The following is a 23,081-nucleotide window of genomic DNA, read 5'->3' as shown; positions in this document are numbered from 1 at the left end:
TACTAGAATCATGTGTTACCATCAAATGCCCAGCTCCCACTCTGCAGTGAAGAAGCGGAGTCAGGTGGAAGTGACGTGAACTATTAGCGGGAGGGTCTGGAACTCCAGACTGATGTGCATGAGCACTATCTCAGCTTAAATATTTATTTCCTAAATGTCGCATACCTGGTTGGTGAGAGGCTGTTGAATCTGGTCAGCATATGATAAGGCAGAAACTTGTTGGTCATTTAAGTTTTGCTGCCGACGATCGCTGTACTGCTGATGCGAATGGGACATCTGTCCAGCCATCTGAAGGCCAGCAGCATGGAATGAAAATGACGGTGCAAGCCGAACAGATGAAGGTTTGCATGCTGAAGTCTCTCCTCCTAGAAAGGATAGCACAAGAATTTAGTATAGCTTTCTTAATTCCATTGAGTTTTACCTTCATGTCAAACATACAAAAGGGGGGGGGGATTTTTCAGTATGCATCAGTTTTCATTTAGGGTTTTTTTAAACACACACATACTCCTGGATGTGGGTGAGTCAAAAAGTTTCTCATTTCTAAAAACTGTTGATGAACCTTGTTGAGGAAACTGCATATGTTGGTATAATATTTATTTTCTTGTTGGTGTGCATGTGTGTGCATTGACTGATTTTATTATATGGATACAGATATATAATTTACAGATACACCTTTCTGCTTACTAGATTTTACATCAACATTTCCTTTCTTCAGCCTCCCCAAACACTTTTCTTTATCCTTCTACTCTTTAATAATTTTGTTGACCTTTTCTTTATCCATCTTTTTGTAAGGAAGTTTTGTTTGTTTGTTTGTTTTACAGATTTATAAATCACTTTGACAACATTATTTTGTTTGTTTCTGGTAAGTAACTTACTGTTTTCCATCAAGCAAAAGTTTGTATCTTACTAGAAGCAAGCTTAGTTGTTTTGCTTGATGGAAAATAGCAATGTAGTATACCCACTTTTACAAAACTCTACAAAATTTCATCTAGGAAACTGCTCTGTAAAATTAATGCACACACTGGAGTTCATTAAAATATTTAGAGAAAACTTACACTTACATGACTCATATATTAACACAAGTAGAAAAGCTAACATGCGCATGGGAAAACAGATTTCTCTAGAAGCAGCATGTGGATTGGTACATGTTCACATATATGCTAAAGCAGTATTTCTATTTGAAAAGATACCAAGAACTCAAAACTACCAATTGCAGTTTGAGTAACTACAATTGAGGGTGCAGCCAGTAGTAACACACAACTCTTCTTAAAAATTCTTGATCATTCCTCGGCTGGAAAGATTTGGTGCTAAACTCTCCATTCAAGCCTGAATTCTCCAAGACCCTTTTATAGTAAAACTGGCAGGCACTGTCCAGTTCAGATCTTTGGAACAGCAAAAGATTGTTGGCAAAACGACTCCTATTATAACCCTTGCAGTATAAACCTATACATGCAGGAAAAAAGCTCTTCTGAGTCCAGTAAGACTTATTCCAAGTATGCATGCATAGAAATACAGTGCCTTGCTATTTTAATGTTCTCTCAATTCATAACTATAATTCCAGGAAAGGGGATATTCCAGTCTCAATGCATTTTTCCAACTGGGTTGAGATCGAGTAAAAACCTAACACTGATGCAGGCTGGGATGGACACAGTGACTCCAAGAATAGGACCAGAACTCTGAATTAACCATGCTAAATCTCTTATAGGTAATCAATGAGTGATAGATTAAATGCAGAACTATTACATCAAAACCCTCAGGAGATACAGTCACTAAATCGGAATCAGAACAAAAATGTGCCCCTTAAGAAATGATGACCCAGGGATGGGGGCTTCTTCAAAGAAGAATCACATGTGAGTGACAAACAATGAAAGCTCCATGCAGGTATCTTAGGTGCACCCAAGCAGCAGCACTATCACCATCTTCTACTTCCTTCAGCATGCTGCTCCTAGTAAAACCGCTGGTAGAACCACTGAATGCTACTTTAACCCCCAAAACCAGAGGGTAGACATAGAAACAGAGCCTTGATTGGTGTTGAACAGGAACAAGTGGCAGGGCACATGTTCCTTTCCAACCCGAGGCGGAAATGTTCAGTCAACAGTGCTGATCTGCGTGGAGGCTTAGGAGGAAGAGTAAGCGAGCAGCAGCTGCCTACTCTTATGTTCCCAGCTTAACCTACACATACTCCTCCCTTCTTAGCACACTTAACTGCATGAGGGTCCCAAAGCTAATATTTGTTTCAGGACCACAGTAGTAACTACCCAACAAAGGAGAAAATTATTTTTCCCATTAAAAGTGATCTGTAATTACTCCAGTTCCTTCTCTCCATATCCTGCAATCAAAAATAGGTGCATTTCCCAAAGTAATCATACCAAATGAAGAATTCTAAAACTTGTGCATCCTACAGGCCTGTTTTTATCAGCACTCTAACCCACACTTCTGGGAGAAAAACTGAAAGTAATACTAAATTCAGTGCCAACACTTAAGTTGCAAAATTAAATGGGGTTTGACTTTTATGAGTATTATGTTTCCTAGATAAAAGAAGTAAACAGTCACTCATCAACACTCTAGAAAATTTAGCTTCTACTTAGAGGCAATGTGCTACTTAAAAGGAGTGTACTAGCATTCTGCAGTAGGATGGGAAATTATGAGTAATGGAAAATTTCCCGCTACAGGTCAGTCATATCTTACACAGGAGTTACGTTCCAGGGATAGCGTGTAAAGCCGAAATTGCATATAGTCAAAACAATCCATTGGAACTGACCCTATGTGAGCAATCTTACCTTCTGAAGCTGACACACTGAACAGATTTTACCCCACCCAAGCAAGGCACAGATCTTTGAAGCTCTTGCTTACCAGGCTCTGGGAGGCTCTCACAAGATTTCACAGGGCCATCTAAGATCTTGCAAAAGCCTCCCAGAGCCCAGTAAGCCAACCTAGGAGCTTCAAAGCACCTTCTGCACTGGGAAAACTCTCTGCCTTCCATGTATCTTATTTCAACCAGCCAGCTTTCAACAGTGTAAAGTTGAATTTGAACATGTAAAACACACGTTAAATTGAGAATCGACTGTACTATATTTTCACACAGAACAATTTCCATTTCTAAAACGGAATTATTTCATAAAATTAAAACATAATGAACATTACCAATAACAAATGAAATTGCCAAGTTTCAAAGTTGCAGTTAACTTTTTTTCAGCATCCCTAGGAAGCCTATATAAGAGAGACAGTCTGAGTGCAAGACAGAGACCCCAAGACTAATCAGGTCTAATCGTAAAGGTGGCAAGAAATACACAATCCACATGTGCTAAACCAGATCCTATTCTAACTTAGTGTAAAAAAAATCCTCCAAAATTTATGAGAAGACATACATGACTGGATTCTGTAAGGATTCCAACTACATGCATACTGAATATTCTTTATCTCTTTGAATGAATGTATAGGTAATAAAATAACCATAATTGCTGAATCAGAAAAAAATCACCACCACCTCGTCATGCCCCCATGGGCACACAAACAACACAGCACATTGTCCATTACTTGAAATGCTAGGACTTCCTGCTCCTAGTAATCACCAGTATGCTCTGATGCATGTGCAACAGGGAATATGGAGAAAGGAAAGCAGGCTCCATAAGGCCCCATGAGAAGAGCTCTCTATATGTGGGGAGAGACTGTACTCAAAATTCGCCCCATATTTTTTAGGCATACTTTACTTTTAATATTTGGGATGAATATGAAAGAGCTATTAAGTTCTAGAATCCCCCTCTATAATAGGGAAGAGACTTCAGAGAACAGCTCTTTGTGAAACATTTTAAATAAAAATTGTACCAGTGTAAACTATTACATACCATGTCAAAATCTAACTTTATTTTATTATTTTTGAGTTGTCACAGCACATTGGTGGTAGCAAATCTATCACAATCTTTCATTCAAATTCTATATCCAAAGGGGGGTGTATATGTTCCCCCCGGAAAGAAGTCTTGCTCTAGAGCAGGGGCAGAGAACCTGTGACCCTCCAGGAGATGCTGGACGGTAACCCTCATCATCCCTGAACATTTGCTATGCTAGTTTGTGATGCTGGGAGTTGGGAGTCCACTAACAACTAGCGCAGTGGTTCTTGAAGGGTGTGGCATGCCACACTGATGTGACTGGAGAAGATAGCAAGTGTGGCTGGAAGATTGAAGAACAATCAAAGAAACTTGTTTATAATTATATTTTGGGAATTGTTAATGTTCTTATGTAGGTGCATTGTTTTATGCTATCTAGATGTCCCATGATCATATTATAAAGTAATTGTGTTCTATGTTATAAATCAAGTACTTCTAGGATTTGTTTATTTTTGTTTTCCAATGTATTTCTTATCAATAAGCCAAGAGTAAATTTTTATTCTGAAAGTGTGGCCCAGGAAAAAATGTATAAGAACTACTGATCTAGACAGTTACCAGTTCACTCCCCTTACTCCATAGGTAGTAATGATTTAACACAATTCATTAATTAGATTGGAATACAATACAGATTGACCTAGATAAAGGTAAGGGTAAAGGTAAAGGGACCCCTGACCATTAGGTCCAGTCGTGACCGACTCTGGGGTTGCAGCTCTCATCTCGCTTTATTGGCCGAGGGAGCCGGCGTACAGCTTCCGGGTCATGTGGCCAGCATGACTAAGCCGCTTCTGGCAAACCAGAGCAGCACACGGAAATCCCATTTACCTTCCCGCCAGAGTGGTACCTTTTTATCTACTTGCATTTTGACGTGCTTTCGAACTGCTAGGTTGGCAGGAGCAGGGACCAAGCAACAGGAGCTCACCCCGTCGCAGGGATTCGAACCACCGACCTTCTGATCGGCAAGTCCTAGCCTCTGTGGTTTAACCCACAGTGCCACCCGAATCCCTTAGATAAAGGTTAGGAAAGAAAAAAATGATTTTTAAAAATTCCTACATGTATGTAACTCAAACAAAATTCAAGCATCTGCCAAAGAAACTCAGCCATGTATTACTTGTTGTAGCTGGAATTGGAGATTTAAAAAATGTGGCATCAGTAATGCATTCCTTTTTTGATATGACTGTACAAACTAAAACCAAATTGCAAGGGTGGGGAACAAAATCCAACCAACTAGCTGGATCCTTAGTTCCCCCAACCCCATGGGCCAAATTCAACAAGCGGCCAGGGTCAGTCACTTGTCACGCACCTGGTGTCAGCTTGACATTATGTGACCCATTTTTGTTTGCCTGCACAGCCTGACATCAAATTCTGCAGGCGGAGAAACAACTGATTGGCAGTGCTTACAAACGCTACTTTCAGAGTAAACCATTATCCTACACCTGGGGCCATACATTGGATAAAGTGGACTTGCGGGTCACATGGAGAGGCCTGGTGGACCTAATTATTTTATTCTATTTTTTATTAAATTTATATCTTGTCCCAACTCTCAAAAGAGCTTAGGGTGCTAAATAGGCCTGTGGGGAAGCAGTTCCCCACTGCAAGCATGTTGAAATTATCTGTAACTATTTCCTCTAAAGATATCATATGTTGCTTTATACGAAACAGTATCATCTGCATGTATATTCTAGTTTCCTTTCTAATCTGTTATTTGAGTTTTTCATCAGAAAGAAAACAATAGAAAAAATGAATAGTTCTGACTAGTACTTCTATTCCAGTTTATAACATGTTTGCCTTACAAAACACCTTGATCCCATTCTCAAAATTAGGACTTATATTATATCTTTCCGTAACTGAAAAATACCATCACCCCATCTGCTGAAAGCTTTTTTTTCAAAAGCTAGTAGCTTAAAATTTAAAATGCACAATTATGCAAAAACTGTATAAAGCAATGCACATCAGCTTTTTTTATATAAAGAAAACATAACTAATTTACTCATTTTTTACCAATTAATTTTGCAAGCAACACTACGTTTAAAGGAAGAGAGCATGGGTAATCACCTGACTTTCTATAATTCCTGAACAATCTAGAATTAGTAGTGAGTAATGAGGGCGCCAAGTTTGCTGTTGATACTAAACTGTTCAGGGTTGTTGTTTTTTTTGTTTTTTTTTTTAAGGGAGATTGTGAAGAGCTCCAAAAGGACTTCTCCGGATTGACTGGATGAGTAGCAAAAATGGCAACCAGAATTCAACATAAATAAAAGAAAAGTGATGCATGTTGGAGTAAAATAATGCTTCATATGTAAGCTCATGGAGTCTGAACTGGATGTGATTGACCAAGAATGAAACCTTGGGGTCATAATACAAAGCTTAATGAAAATATCAACCTAGTGCATGGCAGCTGAGAAAAATCTAACTTCCAAACTATAGGTCATTAGGAAAAGTACTGAAAGCAAAACTGCTGGTGTGATAATGCCACTATGCAAATCTATGGTGCAACCACACTTGGAATACTATATACAGTTCTGGTAACCTCACCTCAAAAATGGTAGAGTTGGAAAAGGTTCAGAAAAGGACAACCAAAATTATCAAGGGAATGGAGAAACTCCCCTACAAAGAAAGATTGCAGTGTTTGGTGCTTTATAGTTTAGAGAAAATGAAATAAGAGGTGACATGACTGAAGTTCATAAAATTATGCATACAGAAAAGTTTTCTCTCTCACAACACTAGAACTTGTGGACATCCAGTGAAACTGACTGCTGGAAAGATACAGGACACTTATTCACACAGTGCATAGTTAAACTATGGAGTTTGCTCCCACAAGAGACAGTGATGGCTACTGACTTGGATGGCTTTAAAAGAGAACTGGACAAATTCATGGAGGAAAAGGCTACCAATGGCTACTAGCTATGATGGTTATGTTCTGCCTCCACAGTTGGAGGCAGTAATGCTCCTGAATATCAGTTGCTGGGAAGTGCAGGAGGGGAGAGAGATCTTGTGCTCAGGTTTTTCATGCAGAAGGTTTCCTACCTCCATCTAGTTGCCCACTTTGAGAACAGGATGATGGACTAGATGAGCCATTGGCTGGACAGCAGCCTCTTCTTATGTATTTATCTTATTAAGAATTGTCCAAAAAGAAATGTGCAAAATAGTCATGCAAACTTTAGAAGACTGCACATGACTATAAGACACAGCAGATCATAGAATCATAGAATCATAGAGTTGGAAGAGACCACAAGGGCCATCAAGTCCAACCCCCTGCCAAGCAGGAAACAAGATAGCTGAAGTCTGTTTTCTAGACACATAATTTGGTTTGCTTCTATATGAAGGAGATCAGGATATGTATGCTGACTCTTTGACACTGTGCACAGAGTACCATGCTATTCAGTGACCATTACTTATATATTCTGTTGGTATTTTTATGTTGCCATGTGATCTTCAGATGAAGGGTGTTAATCCAAATTTAATAAATAATTATAACAAAAAGAACTGCCTTGAGTACAAACTTTATTTTACCATAATTTATTATCAGTGACATATAATTTTCAGTATTTCCGGCTGTAAAATACAGGGGAAATGATTATGCACAGTACAAACACAGGCAATGGTGCCCATGAAGACATCCCCTGGTGCCCATGAAGCTTCTGTCTCATTCTTCTTGAGGTGGTTAGCTTTGTTTCCAATGTTAAATGTTCATAGAGCTTAAGAAGGAAGCTGAAGGAAGATGATGTTCTTTCCGGCTTCCTCTTTCAGCTCTATTTGCTTTCTACAGCTGAACAAAAGCAGTTTGACTGGGGTGGGAGAGAAAAACAGAGTGGACAGGAGAGAGGAAGTAGGGTTCCACAGGAGTCAGGAGACAGAATGTGCATGTTCACATAAGCTGAATCCAGTAAAAAGGGTTCCTCTTGAAATTGTTTCATTTTTGTTTCTCACCACCACCACCACCACCCAAAAACTGATATCAAATCACAGATTTGCCATGGATTTTGCATTTAATCAATGCTACCACAATTTTTTAAAAGGATGTCTTCAGAACTATCATCAAATCATAGGTGTTCTCTGTGTCCATAGACGTGATATGTTGGTGGGCTTTCTGATCATCCTATCTAAAGGGGGGGGATCCATGAGAATCAGTGCCTTCAGTCAATATTTTTGTGGTGCTGGAAACATTAGATTTGTGGATTTTACTGTGTGGTCTACTCTAAGTTTTAATTTGCAGGTGCTCTTAGAGGACCACATGTAGAATTATGTGAACTCAAGTGGTTATGTTTAAATTATACTGGATCCAACTAGCATCTATATACCTTGGAAAAGAGGTCTGTGTGTGTCAACACATTCTCTCTGCCTGTTTGAGAGGGGAAAGGGAAGAATGACGAGGGAAAACAAGCAACCAGAGGGAATTATTGCACTTTCAAAAGTCTAATGCTCTCACAGGACCAAAATGGTTGGCAACCCATGGTTTAGAACTTGGGATAAAACTTGATGGTACCAAGTACAGTTCACATTGATGTAGACATGCTGTTTACCACTCAATAGGTCTGCAACAATTACTAGCACACCTGCCCACATCTACCCATGTGTCAGACATTTGTGGCATATTTTGCCAGTCCAAAAGGAAAGAGCAGTTCTCTTCCAACTGACAAAGTCTCCTTCAATGGCTGCCTGGAAGCAATTCATACTCACCATAGGCAACCACCAAGTTATCCTTCCAAGTGAGGATTATTGCATAAAGTATACATCTGTCAGAGGGCAATATATATTTATCTCTTTATGAATGTTCTTGAACCAATGGAATTATTATTATTATTATTATTATTATTATTATTATTTTAAAATCAAGTCATGAATTAACTTTTTTGTTGGCCTTGTTCCATTAAACACTATATTGTACAAGTGTGCTAAAAATAAATGCGTGATTCTACTCTACTATTTTACTTCTGTGTTCAAATACAATCAAACTTTAATTCCTTCCCTTCTACTGATATATCCAAATTATTTTTGTAGTGCATCCCTAAATCAATGCAACTCCAATACTACTAATAAGGGTAGAGATGCATAGTCATATTCTGCTTCTTAAATTGTGTGTATGTGTAGAAAATCATTGACACACATTATAGACTGCTCTGTCCTATCTAATCAAAAAACTGCAAGCTCATTATGACACAAAGGTAATAAATTTAACATTCTTAGCACAAATTAAGAGCAAATATAAGATAACCACATGATTATTAGTATCATGCAAAAAAGATGACAGTCATTGATGAGCAGATGAGAAAAAAAGGCAGGACAAGTAAAATTTGATAGATGGCTGGATAGTACATATAAGTGGAGATGACAGGAAAGAACAGAGCTTAGGACTTGCATGGGGAAACAACCCACATTTTTCTTAAAGCACAGAACTATGTACAATATATTATGAACCCCTTTAAGAATATCCATGAAATCATTTTTTTTAAAGAGCCATTTCCCCCAAACATAACCGTCCGTACACAAATATATAACAAATCACATCTATATCAAACAGAATCCTCAAGCACTTGTTTCTGTCTTTTAAGTATCCCAGGTTTTAATACTGCATTAGAATTCTCAAATACAGTAATGTCCTTAATCTCATATCCGTAAATAGTAGCAAAGATAAAACTGCAATACTCTTCTCCCTGGAAAGCACCAAACACTGTACTTCTAAACACAAAACCCTATAAAATGCACATTTAATGGTAAATATTTTGTCTGCATAAAAATCTTAGCATAAAGATTTTAAATATCTGTGTTTTTCAATGTAGGTAGGTAAGAGAAATTAAATCCTTATTTCTACTTCTGTTCTAAAATCTGTGTCTGCCTGCAGTGAGTGGAAACTGCTGCAGATCATTAAATACTCATTTATCAATGTCTCTCACCAGGCAACACAATGCAGCAGAACAGCACACAGAAACCACCCTGAACCCCAGCAACAGCAGCTAATTAGCATAGCCTACCACTAAAATGACACCGTATGATTGGAAGAGTTAGTCAGAGAGCTGGCCAATCAAAGCAGGTTATGCAAATAGCAAGCTTTAGTTGCCAGGGTAGAGCTGCTTCCCATTGTCCAATAGGAAAACAAGCAATAAACAAGAAATGAAATTGAGCTTTGTCACATTTTCAAGTTGTTGTTAACACTTTCAAGTTTACAGCAAAATTAGCCACAACCGCACAGGATTAGAATAGCGTTCTAAATTTCACCACCCCAAAGAAAGGGCAGTGCAATGCAATAATGCTACACAAGAATTTGAGCTAATTACTGCATTAGGAGTTAGATTTCTCTTTTCACAATACAGCTGTATCACAGCAGGTTTGCTGGATATTTTAGAGCATTTAATTAGTCTTAGAGGTGTCAAAATATTTCTCAATAATTATTAAGATAAATAAAACACTTAAGTCTAAGGAGAACAGAGGAGAAATAGAGACCATAGCTTGTTCTTGTGAAGAAAAAGAGCAATTAAAAACTCAGAAAATATACAAGACATTATGCTGCTGGCAATCCACTACATTAAGTTGTCTCTCTTCAATTTATATGCAATCCAGAATTACTAAGAAACAATAATATTGGGAATACTCATACATCAACTTCATATAAAAGGAAAACATTCAACATGATTAGGTTTTTATTATGAGGTAGCAAGCACAAATGCATTGCATTTCAAAGTGCAAATGGACAATAAAACATGAGTAAGTATAAATATAGGTGTGATACATATAGATGCACAATATGCATAAAACAAAAAAATATTATGACCATCAGTATTTCTTATGGGAATTATGAAATATTGATATGTTTCCTAACAGAGTGCCCCAAAAGTCTTATCACAAGACACAAATACTAATTTCTACTTTCAAAGCATAACCTCTTACAAGAACAAGTGCAATGCAGCTGCAGAGCTCCACATCAGGCTGAAAACTAAAGTGATATTCAGGTGTTTTAATCTATTTAAAGGAGGGAGGATCTGAGAGCAGTCAAACGTATTATTAAATCATTACAAGCAAACTCAACTCACTTCATCTGTGTTTGTTGTTTCATTACTCCATCACCTAAATACCTGTGAAAAGCATCAGATAAGTCATAGAAAATGTTTAGAATGTTTGGCTATTTTATTTATGTATTTGAAATGTTGTTTGTTTGCTGCCCTTGGTTCCTTCAGGAGAAGGTGGGATATAAATTTGATTCAAACTATCCAAATGGATATAAACAGATGCTGCCGAATTGTAAGAGAAAGGTACAAATAATAGCTTTAAAGCCTTCATGAAACACCCTATCCACCTCAGAGGTTTGCACATGCTTACAGAAATATTGCGCCATTTCCCACAGAATCATAGAGTTGGAAGGGACCCTGAGGATTATCTGGTCCAACCCCCTGCAATACAGAAATATGCAGCACCACACTCTAACCAACCGAGAAGCATTTAATTCTGTAAGTGAGATGGGTAGGATCTGTACTATATGTTACAACCCCAAACTCCTAAATTATGAAATTTGGGAGTATGCTAACTATCAACTACATATTTTTATTTCCCAATTTCCTCCTAGGAACTTTGAAATAGTAACAAATTCAGTGGATTAGTGTCAAGAGCAACATAATTAGAACTGATAGCTTGTCACATATATAAAAAAAACCCTCACAGAATTTAACAACATGTAACAGCTGACACAGAATCCAAAGACATCCAGCTTTAGTTTTAAAACAAGTTTCTAGCCCTCGCTATTGGAAAGACAGTGTTTGAAATAATGCAGGCAGTGCCTGCAAACAATGCAGCGATAACATCTAGAACATCTGTGATCTATGTGGAAAGTTCTATAAAGTATCTTACTATTCAGAACTGGCAAGAAGCTTGAGTATCTGCAACAACTCATTTGTAAATCAACAAACTGTACCAGGGCAAGAGACACCATTCTTGTCTCAGCCTCACCACATTTCTGCTACATGCAAAGCACAGCATCTACCAGCTAGCAATAACAGAATGCCCATAGGTGGCTGCAAGTACAGAAGGGTTTGGGGGAAATGGAATGTAGCTGGAATGGTAGCTTCTGCCCTGGTCTATGGGTTCCATCTTCTCTGGTGGTGCTGCATTGTCCTACCCCACACACTATGAACAGGAGAGTGTTCCTATTGTGTGGAAATTAACACCAGGACAACAAAAATGGATTTTACGTGCCCTAATGGTGGCCAAGAGACTGATACTGATGGAAGAATAAATATATGATACACTTTAATCAATGTACTGACAATATGATAACACTTGCAACTTATGGACAGACTGCTTACAGATGTAGACTTTGTTTGGATAAATATGACATCATTTGGAATGAGTTTATACAGAATATAGAAGGCTATTATCAAAATATGTATTAGGATAATAACACTATATCAATTTATATAAGAATGTATGGGAGTATGTTGCCATGCATTTTTGTATATTGCTTTTTCCCCTCTTTCTTATACACATCTTTGTACTTTCCCTCCTCACTTTCCCCGTTTTTCCTTTGTTAAAAAAAGGAGTGTGAGAGCAGAAGAATGCAAATGGTCTCCTTTCCATAACATGTTTCCCCTCATATTCGTAATACTGTATATCAATGTGAGCACACAAAATTTACACACAAACAAACTATCTAAATGATATAGAAAATCTAGCAGCAAGTTCATTTTAAAAAAAGTTTTTTGGGGGTGCAGAGATAGTTGCAATGAGGAGAAAGAGATTGGGGGCGGGAATCATACCATGATTTTCCTTAATTTTGGTGCAGATATGCTTTTAACTCACCACCTCTTCCCAAAATATAACCTGATGCATGCCAAGAAAAGCCTTATTCAAGTCAGAAAAATGCAAATGGTACAGTTTATCATTTAATTGGGAATGTGCACATATTGTCTCAAATGGTATGTTCTAGGGGCAGAGGCAGGGTAGGAAACTATCATTTCATTAGCTGACTCGCCTTATCTCAGGATCCATAACTTTTTTTTGTTGTTGAAAATATAAGCTTATAAACTCTAGAGTTCTGTATAACTGTGGAATTAACATTAAACAACATCCTGATTTATTTTGTTTGGTTGGGTTTAAAGCAGCTCTGCACTTGGGTTTCCATGGGATGGTGACTAGCACATTACCCTTCTCTCCTTGCCACTACAGGACAGCAGCACTAAGTTTCCTTGTACAGGCAGAATAAAAAACACAAAAGATTTTCAACTGCCACTGCACAGTGCTTATTTTCCCAAGTTGGAGAAAGAGTTACAGTTGCTCATTACAGAGTGAATACTCACCTCCCTCTCTGGCCTAAACAGTGTGGATTGGGGAGCAGGCAGGAGACTAGCCATAGTGTTCTTATACTTCACTCACAGCAAAGCACTAAGGCAGCTGTTCCTAGGACTCTTTTGTCATATTGTTTTTTAAAAGTTGAAGGCCAGAGCATACCACACCTACTGGCATTATAGTGTTGTGTTTCAGTTCACTGTTACATACAGTCATGGGGAAAAGAAAGTGCACCCTCTCTGAATTCTGTGGTTTTACATATGAAGTCATAATAACAATCATTTGTTCCTTAGGTGGTCTTAAAATTAGGTAAATGCAACCTCAGATAAACACCAACACATGACATATTACACCATGTCATGATTTATTTAACAGAAATAAAGCCAAAATGGAAAAGCCATGTGTGAAAAACAGTACATAGCACAGCACTATAATACCTGTGGCTGTGGTATGCTCTGGCCTTCACAGTGAGCTGTAACAGTGAACTGAAGCACAGCGCTATGGCTGCCACAGGAGGGCAAGTATGTGAAATGTATGACCCAGTCACTTGTTTTGGACAACATCTTCCCACCTTAGGTAAATATCAGTGGCACATTCCCAATTAAAAGATAAGCAAATAGCTAAATGAGAATAGTATTATGTACCATATTATTTATTGCTCGGGATTTGGGATTTCTTTTATAAAACATTCAAACTAGAGACGTGCAGTGGAAAAATTTCCAATGCTTAATATTTCTGTGTAGTAGTGGTGGTGGTGATAATAATCCTATTGTTTGTTTGGTTGTTTGTCGCCCATGTGCATGCTGTTTGCCACTCTGGGCTACTTTGGGAGGATGGGAAGGTTATAATTTTCAAGACAAATGCAGTAAAACAAATCAGATCCACTAGATTTCCATTTCATAAGTTCATAAGTAGAAGTGAATGGATGCCAATACAATATTAGACCAGTCCTGCGGTTTCAAAGTGTTTAGCTTTGTTTACTAAATACATGGAAAAATAAACATTGTAAATCAGATCGTTCTCTAGGGATCTGATGCAAACTGGAAGATAGGTAAATCTACAGAAAAAAATTCATTGCAAAAATTTAAGTCCCTAGTTCTAATCAGAACCTACTCTGCCAGTTGTCCATACTTGTAGAAGCAGAATGTGCAGATTACTCGTGCTTTTTCCACTCATTTAACATGCATCTCAATTGGTCCATAAGCTTAAAAAAGTTTGGGAACCATTTTTTTAATATAATATAGCCACAATTCAGAATTCTCAGCAATACTTTTTATTGAAATAGCCTTTATTTATATTGCTTATTTAACTTACAGAAAACTGTCAGTACAAATCCTATGCATGCTATTCAGAAGTAAACGCCACTGAGTTCAATAAAACCTACCGTATTTTTTGCCTCATAGGGCGCACCGGCCCATAGGGTGCACCTAGATTTTTTTGGGGGGGAAATAAAGAAAAAAAATATCCCCCCCCCCAGTCTACATAAATATGGCACCATTTACATGAATGCACAAATACTCAAGTGATGTGGTGATATACCTAAATGTGTACCTTAAATCAGTCATGCACTGGATTAGGGGTCAGTAACCTTTTGAAGCTGTGGGCCAGTCCACCGTCCCTCAGACCATGTGGTGGGCCAGACTGTTTTTTTTTGGGGGGGGGAGGAATGAACGAATTCCTATGCCCCACAAATAACCCAGAGATGCATTTTAAATAAAAGGACACATTCTACTCATGTAAAAACACGCTGATTCCCAGACCGTCCACAGGCCAAATTAAGAAGGTGATTCGGCTGCATCTGGCCCCTGGGACTTAGGTTGCCTACCCCTGCACTGGATGAAAAAACTCAAGCTCAATCCACACAAAAATGTGGGGCTCGAACCCACAACCCTGAGATTTTTAGAGTCTCGTGCTGTACCAACTGAGACATCTCAGTCCATTATCATATACTGTGCATTCTGACATCTATGTTGTCTGCCATTCATTATTGGGATTCTGTGTTTTTAAGGTAGTGGTCTGGAACTATAAAGCCTTAAAAGGCCTTAGTGCTGATAATCTCAGGAAATGTTTCCACCTGCATAACCCTGGCGCTTTTTCTCTGATAAGACTGCTTCAGATTCTAACTTTCAGAGAGAATACATTTGCCTCTATGAGACACAGAGGTCTTCTCATTGGCAGCCCTGACACTGTGGTGTTCTCTCATGAAAGAGGAATGTATAGCCTCCTCCTTGCTGTCTTTAAGGCAGACTAAGCATTATCTAATTCAAGGCAGACTAAGCATTATCTAATTCAAAAATCCTTTTTTTGCTGACCAGCTGTTTCTGTGCTTGCTTTTTCATTATTATTCTCATAGTTTTGAAGAAACATTTTCTTTTGCTTTAGTATTGTTATTTAACATTTTTATTAAACTTTCTGTAAGCCACTGTGAAGTTTTATTAGTAGCATATTATTTTATTATTTTTAAATACACACACAAGCAAACTTGATAAACCAAAAGAAAACATAGTAGCTTTTTCAAATAATTTCCCAACGAACATTTTAAATACCAAACTGACTCCAAAGCAAGTTGAGGGGAGTTCACCCATCACTAATTTGAAACCACTAAAACTTACAGTTTACCCTTAAAGCGGGGTGGTCCAAAGTGTGGCCCTTGAGGCCTTTTTGGCAGCCCTCAGTAACATTTGACACTCCTGCCCCGGCAGTGTTAGAAACTGGGATAGAAAAGCTAGGAACCAAATGACTTCTTGGACATGGGTTGTGGGCACCAAAACAGAATGTGTAGGCCCTACTGGGGGGGGGGAGTCAGCAACACTTTTTATTTATTATTTTGATAAGCATGAACTAATATGCAATTCATATAAGTGAAACATTGTTAATATAACATTTTAGCTGAAATTGTTATTACATGCTTAATTTGGTGTCTCCAATAAAAATATTGGTACCATACTTCAGTTTTCAAAATACTCTCCCTCTTTATAGTTAAACTCCTTAACATATTGTCTATCCTTAACATTTCAAAGCACATACATTTCAGTAATACGTGAGTGTCAGCCAGGCGCAAAAAAATAGCACCCAGACTATTTGAGGTGCTCACAAATGGAGAATCTTTAGGTGCAAAATGCACCCTAATTTTGAACCCTGCCCCCAAGCCCTCGCACTGCCTTCCCCAAGCTTAGTAAGCAAGGGACTGGGTTTGGGGAGGAGGTGTGAGGGCTCCAGGACCCTGCCAGAGTCTTGTGCATTTTCACAAAGCCCAGCGCCTTGCTTACCCATCTTTAGGAAGGCAGTGTGAGGGCTGGGGGAGAAGTCAAATTTTGACTTTGTGCTCCCCATGCAACAATGCAGTGTGTGGCCGCAGGTTCCATGTCAAAGTACTCTTTTGGCCCACTTGGTATGTGCAAGTGCAAGGATACTTTGGTCATGCACAAATATTTGCATTAACAAATTCTTATTAGATGCAACACAGTTTTACACAAGCTGAACTGTGCAATATAGCGTTTCTTTCATGCCGACCAAGGACAGGAGTAGAAGTGAGTGAGTATGCATCAAATCCAAAACTAAGATCCTCAGTAGCAACATGTTAATGCATTTGTACTGAACTGTTCAAATAGCTCTTCTGGGCAGTAAGTTTTATATTTTCAAAAATCAGCAATAAATTAAAATCCTTGTTCTGAATATTTAGTGTAAAATTATTACATTTCATCATACAGTACTGTTTCAGTATGTGTGTTTGTATGTACCATCCTAAGCATTTATGTGCTGGCTCAGTAAGTCTTAGGATATGGCTACTAGCAGCTTTAATTCTGCTGCAATATTTTATCTAGTGAAGATATGACTCATTTTTAATTAGAAAGGGAGTAGGCATATGAGTGTCTCAGGGGTAAGAGTTCCTGAATAAATGCTTTATCCCTGTATTAACCATATATACAATAAAAAGGACAGGATTGGGGACACTTTGTTCACACCTAGCCACCTTGAACTTAGGTGTAAGTTTTGAACTTAGGTTTAAAAATGAAATGAATAATGCACACCATCTCAAGTTTCCAAGGTAAATATTGCATTACAATATACTTTTATTTTCTCTGCACCACCACTGAAAAAAGGTATGCTGGCCAAGAAGATGTTTAACATCAACTGGAAAATAATAATAATAATAATAATAATAATAATAATAATAATAATAATAATAATAATACTGCAAATATTGTACTCAGCAGGATCATAACAAAGGCCTATCTAGCATGGCATCCTGTTTCCCACAGTGGCCAACCAGATGCCTCAGAGAAGCCCACAAGCACAACATGAAGGCAATAACTACTTTTAAGATAGCACTGGCTCCCGTTACAGGTATTCCGAACCATGGTGTCTCTGGTCCTGGATGGCCATTATGACCAACAGGAATCAATAGCTATCTTATCCATGAATCTGTCATCTACTTTTATAAAGTCATGTAAGCTGGTTGCCATCACCACATTTTGAGGCAAATTTTAACTGTTGGAAGAAGTATGGCATATACACCACATTTCATAATGAACTCTCAAACTTAAAATTAGTTATTATATTAAGATGTGTTCTACATCTTTCCTACCTGCTTTCAAAATTGTTGCACTAGCTGACCTGGGGTTCATCCTTGAAATACAAAACCTTTTAACACCTTATTTCATCCTGATGCCTCACTCTTCATAGCCAATATTGCATTTTGCTACATCTTACATTTTCCTCTCCATTTTGAATAGGAGATGCAGGGATGATTACACTGATATTCAACCATGAAACACAGAATTGTATTTTAGATGTTTGTACCAAATTTCTTTATGATATTTCAACATTCAGGGAGGAATTCAATGTCACACTCTTCTTATTATTCTATCAGCACAAGCATTTCTGCTTGCCAGACAAACTTACCTCCACTCTCCTCCCCCTACATGCTGTTCTAGGCATTCTCCTAACCATCTACAATGGATTTGGGGTTGGCAAGAGGAGAAGAGGGGAAGCCCTGAAGCACTATCAGAAGCTGTGTCAGAGTTAATAGCAATACAAACAGATTGACAAATAAACCTATAAATGGAACATCAAATGTGCATATAAAACCAAAAACCTCACACTGTGCAGCAAAATAATATATTAGTTTGTTTTCTTTAGATACAATTCCTTTTACTTGACCTAGGAAAGATTGAAAGGATGATGTTTGGTAACCCAGTCAATCTAGGAGAGGTAGCACTGCATGTCTTTCCTCTCTCTAAAAGAGCAGGGCTGAAGCCTGGGCATGCTCCTGGACTTTAGTTTGCTCTGAGGGGATCATTTTGTGGCAGTGGCCAGAAGTGCTTTTTCCAGTTCCATCTGGAATGTCAACCAAGTCCCTCTCCCCAGGAATAAGTATTTTTCAACAGGAAAGAGTACAGTAGTACCTCGTTTTGCGACCGGGATCTGTTCCAGAGCACTGGTTGCTGGCCAAAAAGGACGCCAGACAAAGAGCCGCATCTGTGCACGCACGTGGAGCAGTTTGTCCTTATGCACACGCGCGAAGCGCGATTTAGTGCTTCTGCGCATGAGCGAGTGGCAAACCTGGAAGTAACCCATTCTAGTACTTCCAGGTTTGCAGCGGACATTCGACGGAACGGGTGCTCGACAAGGCTGACGCTAGAGAAGGTACCACTGTACTAATTCCCTTTTAAGGGGACTAGGAGACTGTTCAGAAGTTTCATGTGGTACAAAACACAGAAGTATGCCTCTTTTCAGGGGTTCAAAGCAAGCAGTTCCTGTGTTTCCAAGCTTGATTCACTGTGTTGTCAATGACCTAGAAAAGTCTGCCCAGACTAGGCTCAGCATTTTTGAGACATTTTTCTCCCTCATGAATCCACACCTCCATGCTTTGGGAACGACTTGTAACTGCCCTGACTCACAAGAGGCGGGCAGATGATAGCCCTATCAGCTGTCCTCTACCCTCCTCTTGCAAGTTGAATTGGGGCTCAGAAGAGAGCATTATCTGGGATAGAATTTCCTACTAAAAAGAGACCTATCTTTCTCATGTTCATATTCTTATTAATATTAAGGATTTACATACTGCCCTTCAATCAAAATTATCCCCTACAAAACTCCAAAACATAAGAAAACTATTTAAAAACATGGGGGGAATACTAAAGGGGGCAAAATATATTAAGATCAGTATACAAAACAGCCAAGATAAAGAGCGATTAAAAGATCTGAGAAATTTAAAAGGTCTTTGCCTGGCACCAAAATGATATTAAGGTAGAAACTAGGCAAACATACCCAAGGAGAATATTCCACAATCAGAAAGTCATCACTGAGAAGACCTTCTCCCAAGAAACCCCTTAATGTATCTCAGGTGGCAGTTGCCCCCAAATAATGGCCTCTGCTGAAAAAATGGAAATTGGTACTGTACTTAATTTCTGTTTACTGGTTGAGTTGGAAGATGTTCAATGAATAAGATGACACTTTCCTCTGAACACAGTAAGCACTGTCTTAAAAAAAAAATGCCTCTTCTTCCAGAGAGAGAAGTTGAACTACCCTCCAGATCCAACCAGAAGAGCAGAAATGACTTCTGAACCCCCAACTAATGTAACTCTCTAGAACTCTGACAACTCCATAAGTTAGCTCATAAAAAGGGGAAACTACAAGACAAAAGAAACACAAAAAAGCAGACTTCAAATAACTCACAACACTGATAAAAAGCTGACTTTTCTCCCTAAGGAACAAAAGACCTGACCTAAATCTCCTGAAGAAGGTAAGATCTGCAGGGCAGGATGATTCCTTCCATGGAAGAGGAGGCAAAGGTTTTTTTAAAAAACCCTGCCCATCATGTTCAGAGGGAGGTGTCACCTTATTCACAGAATGTCCTCCAATTCAACCAGGTAAATTTTGGTTTACAGGAAAGCACAAGTGAAGACAGACAGGCCCATGCTTAAAAGACTTCAAAGGGTTAAGCTGTGGCTCTGAATTGGGCCAAGAATGAGCAGAGTGTCAGCTAAGTTAGTGAAGCACCAATGCAGTATCATTACACCCAGTCCCAATTAGCCCAGAATGCAACTGATAGTTTGCTGACTGCAGTTTCCAAACTGTCTTTGAAAGGCAGCTCCAAACAGGAGCAGCCAGCAGGGCTGGTTGGCACTGCCAAGCTGAGCCACAAACAGTGGCATTGCTGCTGCTTATGGAGATGGTGTAGGGGCGAAAGGTCAGGGTGACTGAATGAACCTGCTCCTTCAGTGTGAGTACAGTCCTATCCAAAACAGAGTAAATACAATACTTTTTATTAATGTGATAAAAACTTAGTTTTGCCATTTGGTGAACAGTTGGCTACCTTATGCATTTACTGTTTTGTTTTTAAGTTAATTTGATGATGCAGGTGTTTTGTTCTGCTTTAAATACATTTAAGCCAATTTAATGTTTTGTATGCAGCAGTGGCCAGTTCCGGCAATTGGTCCGGGCTTCATCACCTAATATTTCCTAAAAGCTGGGAAAGGGCACTGGGGCTGAATGCTCCTTCCCTTGTACACTCCATTGGCACTTTACTATATTTCTGACTTGTATTAATCCATAATTTCCCTGGCTTTCCATTCTGGCTTCCTAACTGGGATTTTACCAGAGTTCTCCAGTTTTGCTACAGCGCTACAGCCAAGAACTCTCGCTTAATACAAGCCAGAAACAAAACACCAAAGCAGCTCATGAGGCAAGGTAGGGGGGAGAGTGAGGGTTTGGCTCCAGTGCACATTCCCAGCCTCACAAACCATGGTTCATGAAGTCTAAGATTATTGTGCAATCAGGTTACTAAGGCAAATCTAAAAGGCAGGGTATAAATTGGAAATTGCTGAATTTAAATTCAAACATAAATATATACCCTTTTGTGGGCAAGAAATAGTGCTTTTTAGTTTGCATATTGCAACTTTAATTAAAAGCATTTGAACTTTCTAATCAAAAGGTTTTTTAGTCCTCAATACAAATTAGATTTTTTTTACCTATGCGTGTAAATTTTCAACAAAAGTCAACAAATTAAATCAAGCATTTCTCACTTGTACATGCAAAGACAGAAGATATATCTGAACAGTTGGTAGAGAAAAATGGCAAGCATCTACCCTATCAATGTACAACAAGCATGCCAAACCATTACAGCAAGAGCTAAACAAGGGATGAATACATCATGTGCAATACCCACATTACATAAATCATTTAATACTCTCTTCCATAAAACAGTCCAGAGACTGGGGAAAATCCGTGAGTATAGAAAAATTGTGATAAGCAAGCGATATGTTATATTGCATTCTTGTTTGAAATTTGCTTTCTAAAATTTGAGTATATTGAAACTATGTCATCCTTCAAATTGTTTCCATTTAAATGAATTCTGTTAATATCATTCTGTTGTTCCTTTGAGTTTTTCTTGGCTACATTTGCATAATGCTCAACCATACTTTTATCATACCCCTCACCTCCTCTGGTATGGCAGTGAGAAGACAGAAACTTTGGCTTCTGTTTTCCACTAACAGCCATCTCTTGCCATGTCTGTTATGTCCCTTATTTTTTCTTTCTTTTAAAATTGTCATAGCTACTCACCATCTTGATCAATTTCAAGGCAGTACACTACAATATAATATAATAAAAGCATCATTCGCAGAGCCAATCCTACCATTAGGCAGAGTGAAGTGAGTGCCTCAGGCGGCATATGCTGGGAGGCGGTGGTGACCCTCAGCTCTTCCTCCCTAACTTCATGACCATACCTTGGAGAAGAGAGCTATGTGACATGCAACCTAGCCCTCCACCTTTATAGCTACCCTGCTGATCACCCTCAGAGGCAGTGTGATGCCCCTTTGCTAGTATTAAAGTAGAATTTGCTACTATATGTGGAATAAGTGCATGTATGTGCCATTTTGGCCTTTGCCTCAGGCAGAGAAATGTCTTGGGCAGGCCTTGATCCTTCAAATAACACTAAAAACTGAGAGGCAATGCATTCTAAAACATATCACATACAGAAAGTATTCACCAAATTTTCAATAAATCATTCTTTTTCTATTTATAAAATAGATTGCATAGTAATAGATTGATAATAAAATAATTGCATAGTTATTTACTACTCCATCAATCCTCCTGTGAAAAAATGTGTCCCCAACAACATTTCCCAGTGAGCCAGTGTGGTGTAGTGGTTAAGAGCGGTAGTCTCATAATCTGGGGAACTGGGTTCGCGTCTCCGCTCCTCCACATGCAGCTGCTGGGTGACCTTGGGCCAGTCACATTTCTTTGAAGTCTCTCAGCCCCACTCACCCCACAGAGTGTTTGTTGTGGGGGAGGAAGGGAAAGGAGAATGTTAGCCGCTTTGAGACTCCTGAAGGGGAGTGAAAGGCGGGATATCAAATCCAAACTCTTCTTCTTCTTCTTCTTCCCCCCACAGATAAATGAAGGCATTGAAGCAACAAGGTCTGAGTGTTTGTACAGTTCAGTCTCATATTTCATTTGGAACCCAAGAACAACTAATTCTCAGGATCTATCGCTTTATAACATACAGTATTAATTTGTAAAGTAAACATTAGAGTAAAAATAAGTTTTACCTAGTAATCTAAATGTAGTGAAACACCAATAAAGAAACACCATCCACATGCATTTTCTGGAGCTAGGAAAGATGCCACTGGGGGGGGATCATTCTAAAATATTATCCTAGTGAATAGAAACCAAACTGGATTAACTACACCTAAACTGGTATCATTCACTGGTGGGCATTAGAAAGATCACTTGATAGTGGTAAACATAAAAATCTTTGAAGCTTCTCTTGATGGGCATATGAATGTTGGGAAATTCCATTCCACCTTTAGTTGCAGACATGGAACTGTTGAATGTCACATGTCTGTTTACATACCAGCACAGCTTGCTGGGAACTTCCGTTGTGTGTATAGCTTTTGCTTTTCACTCTCGAACTGAGGAGACGAA

The 23,081-nt window shown here is 38.6% G+C and overlaps 1 protein-coding gene across 1 annotated transcript in view; it reads right to left on the bottom strand.

The window, feature by feature from the left end:
* DYRK1A (dual specificity tyrosine phosphorylation regulated kinase 1A) overlaps window positions 1-23,081 on the bottom strand; it is a 98,453-nt gene that overhangs the window by 18,153 nt on the left and 57,219 nt on the right. Inside the window, exon 3 of the mRNA XM_079974889.1 lies at window positions 166-365. Coding sequence (XP_079831015.1) covers window positions 166-365 — 200 coding nt within the window. The remainder of the gene's footprint in view (window positions 1-165; window positions 366-23,081) is intronic.

This window comes from Podarcis cretensis, assembly GCF_951804945.1.
Source record: "Podarcis cretensis genome assembly, chromosome: 4".
Lineage (NCBI taxonomy): Eukaryota > Metazoa > Chordata > Lepidosauria > Squamata > Lacertidae > Podarcis > Podarcis cretensis.
Note: the sequence above shows the minus strand (reverse complement) of the source record. Positions and strands in the feature narration are given on the sequence as shown.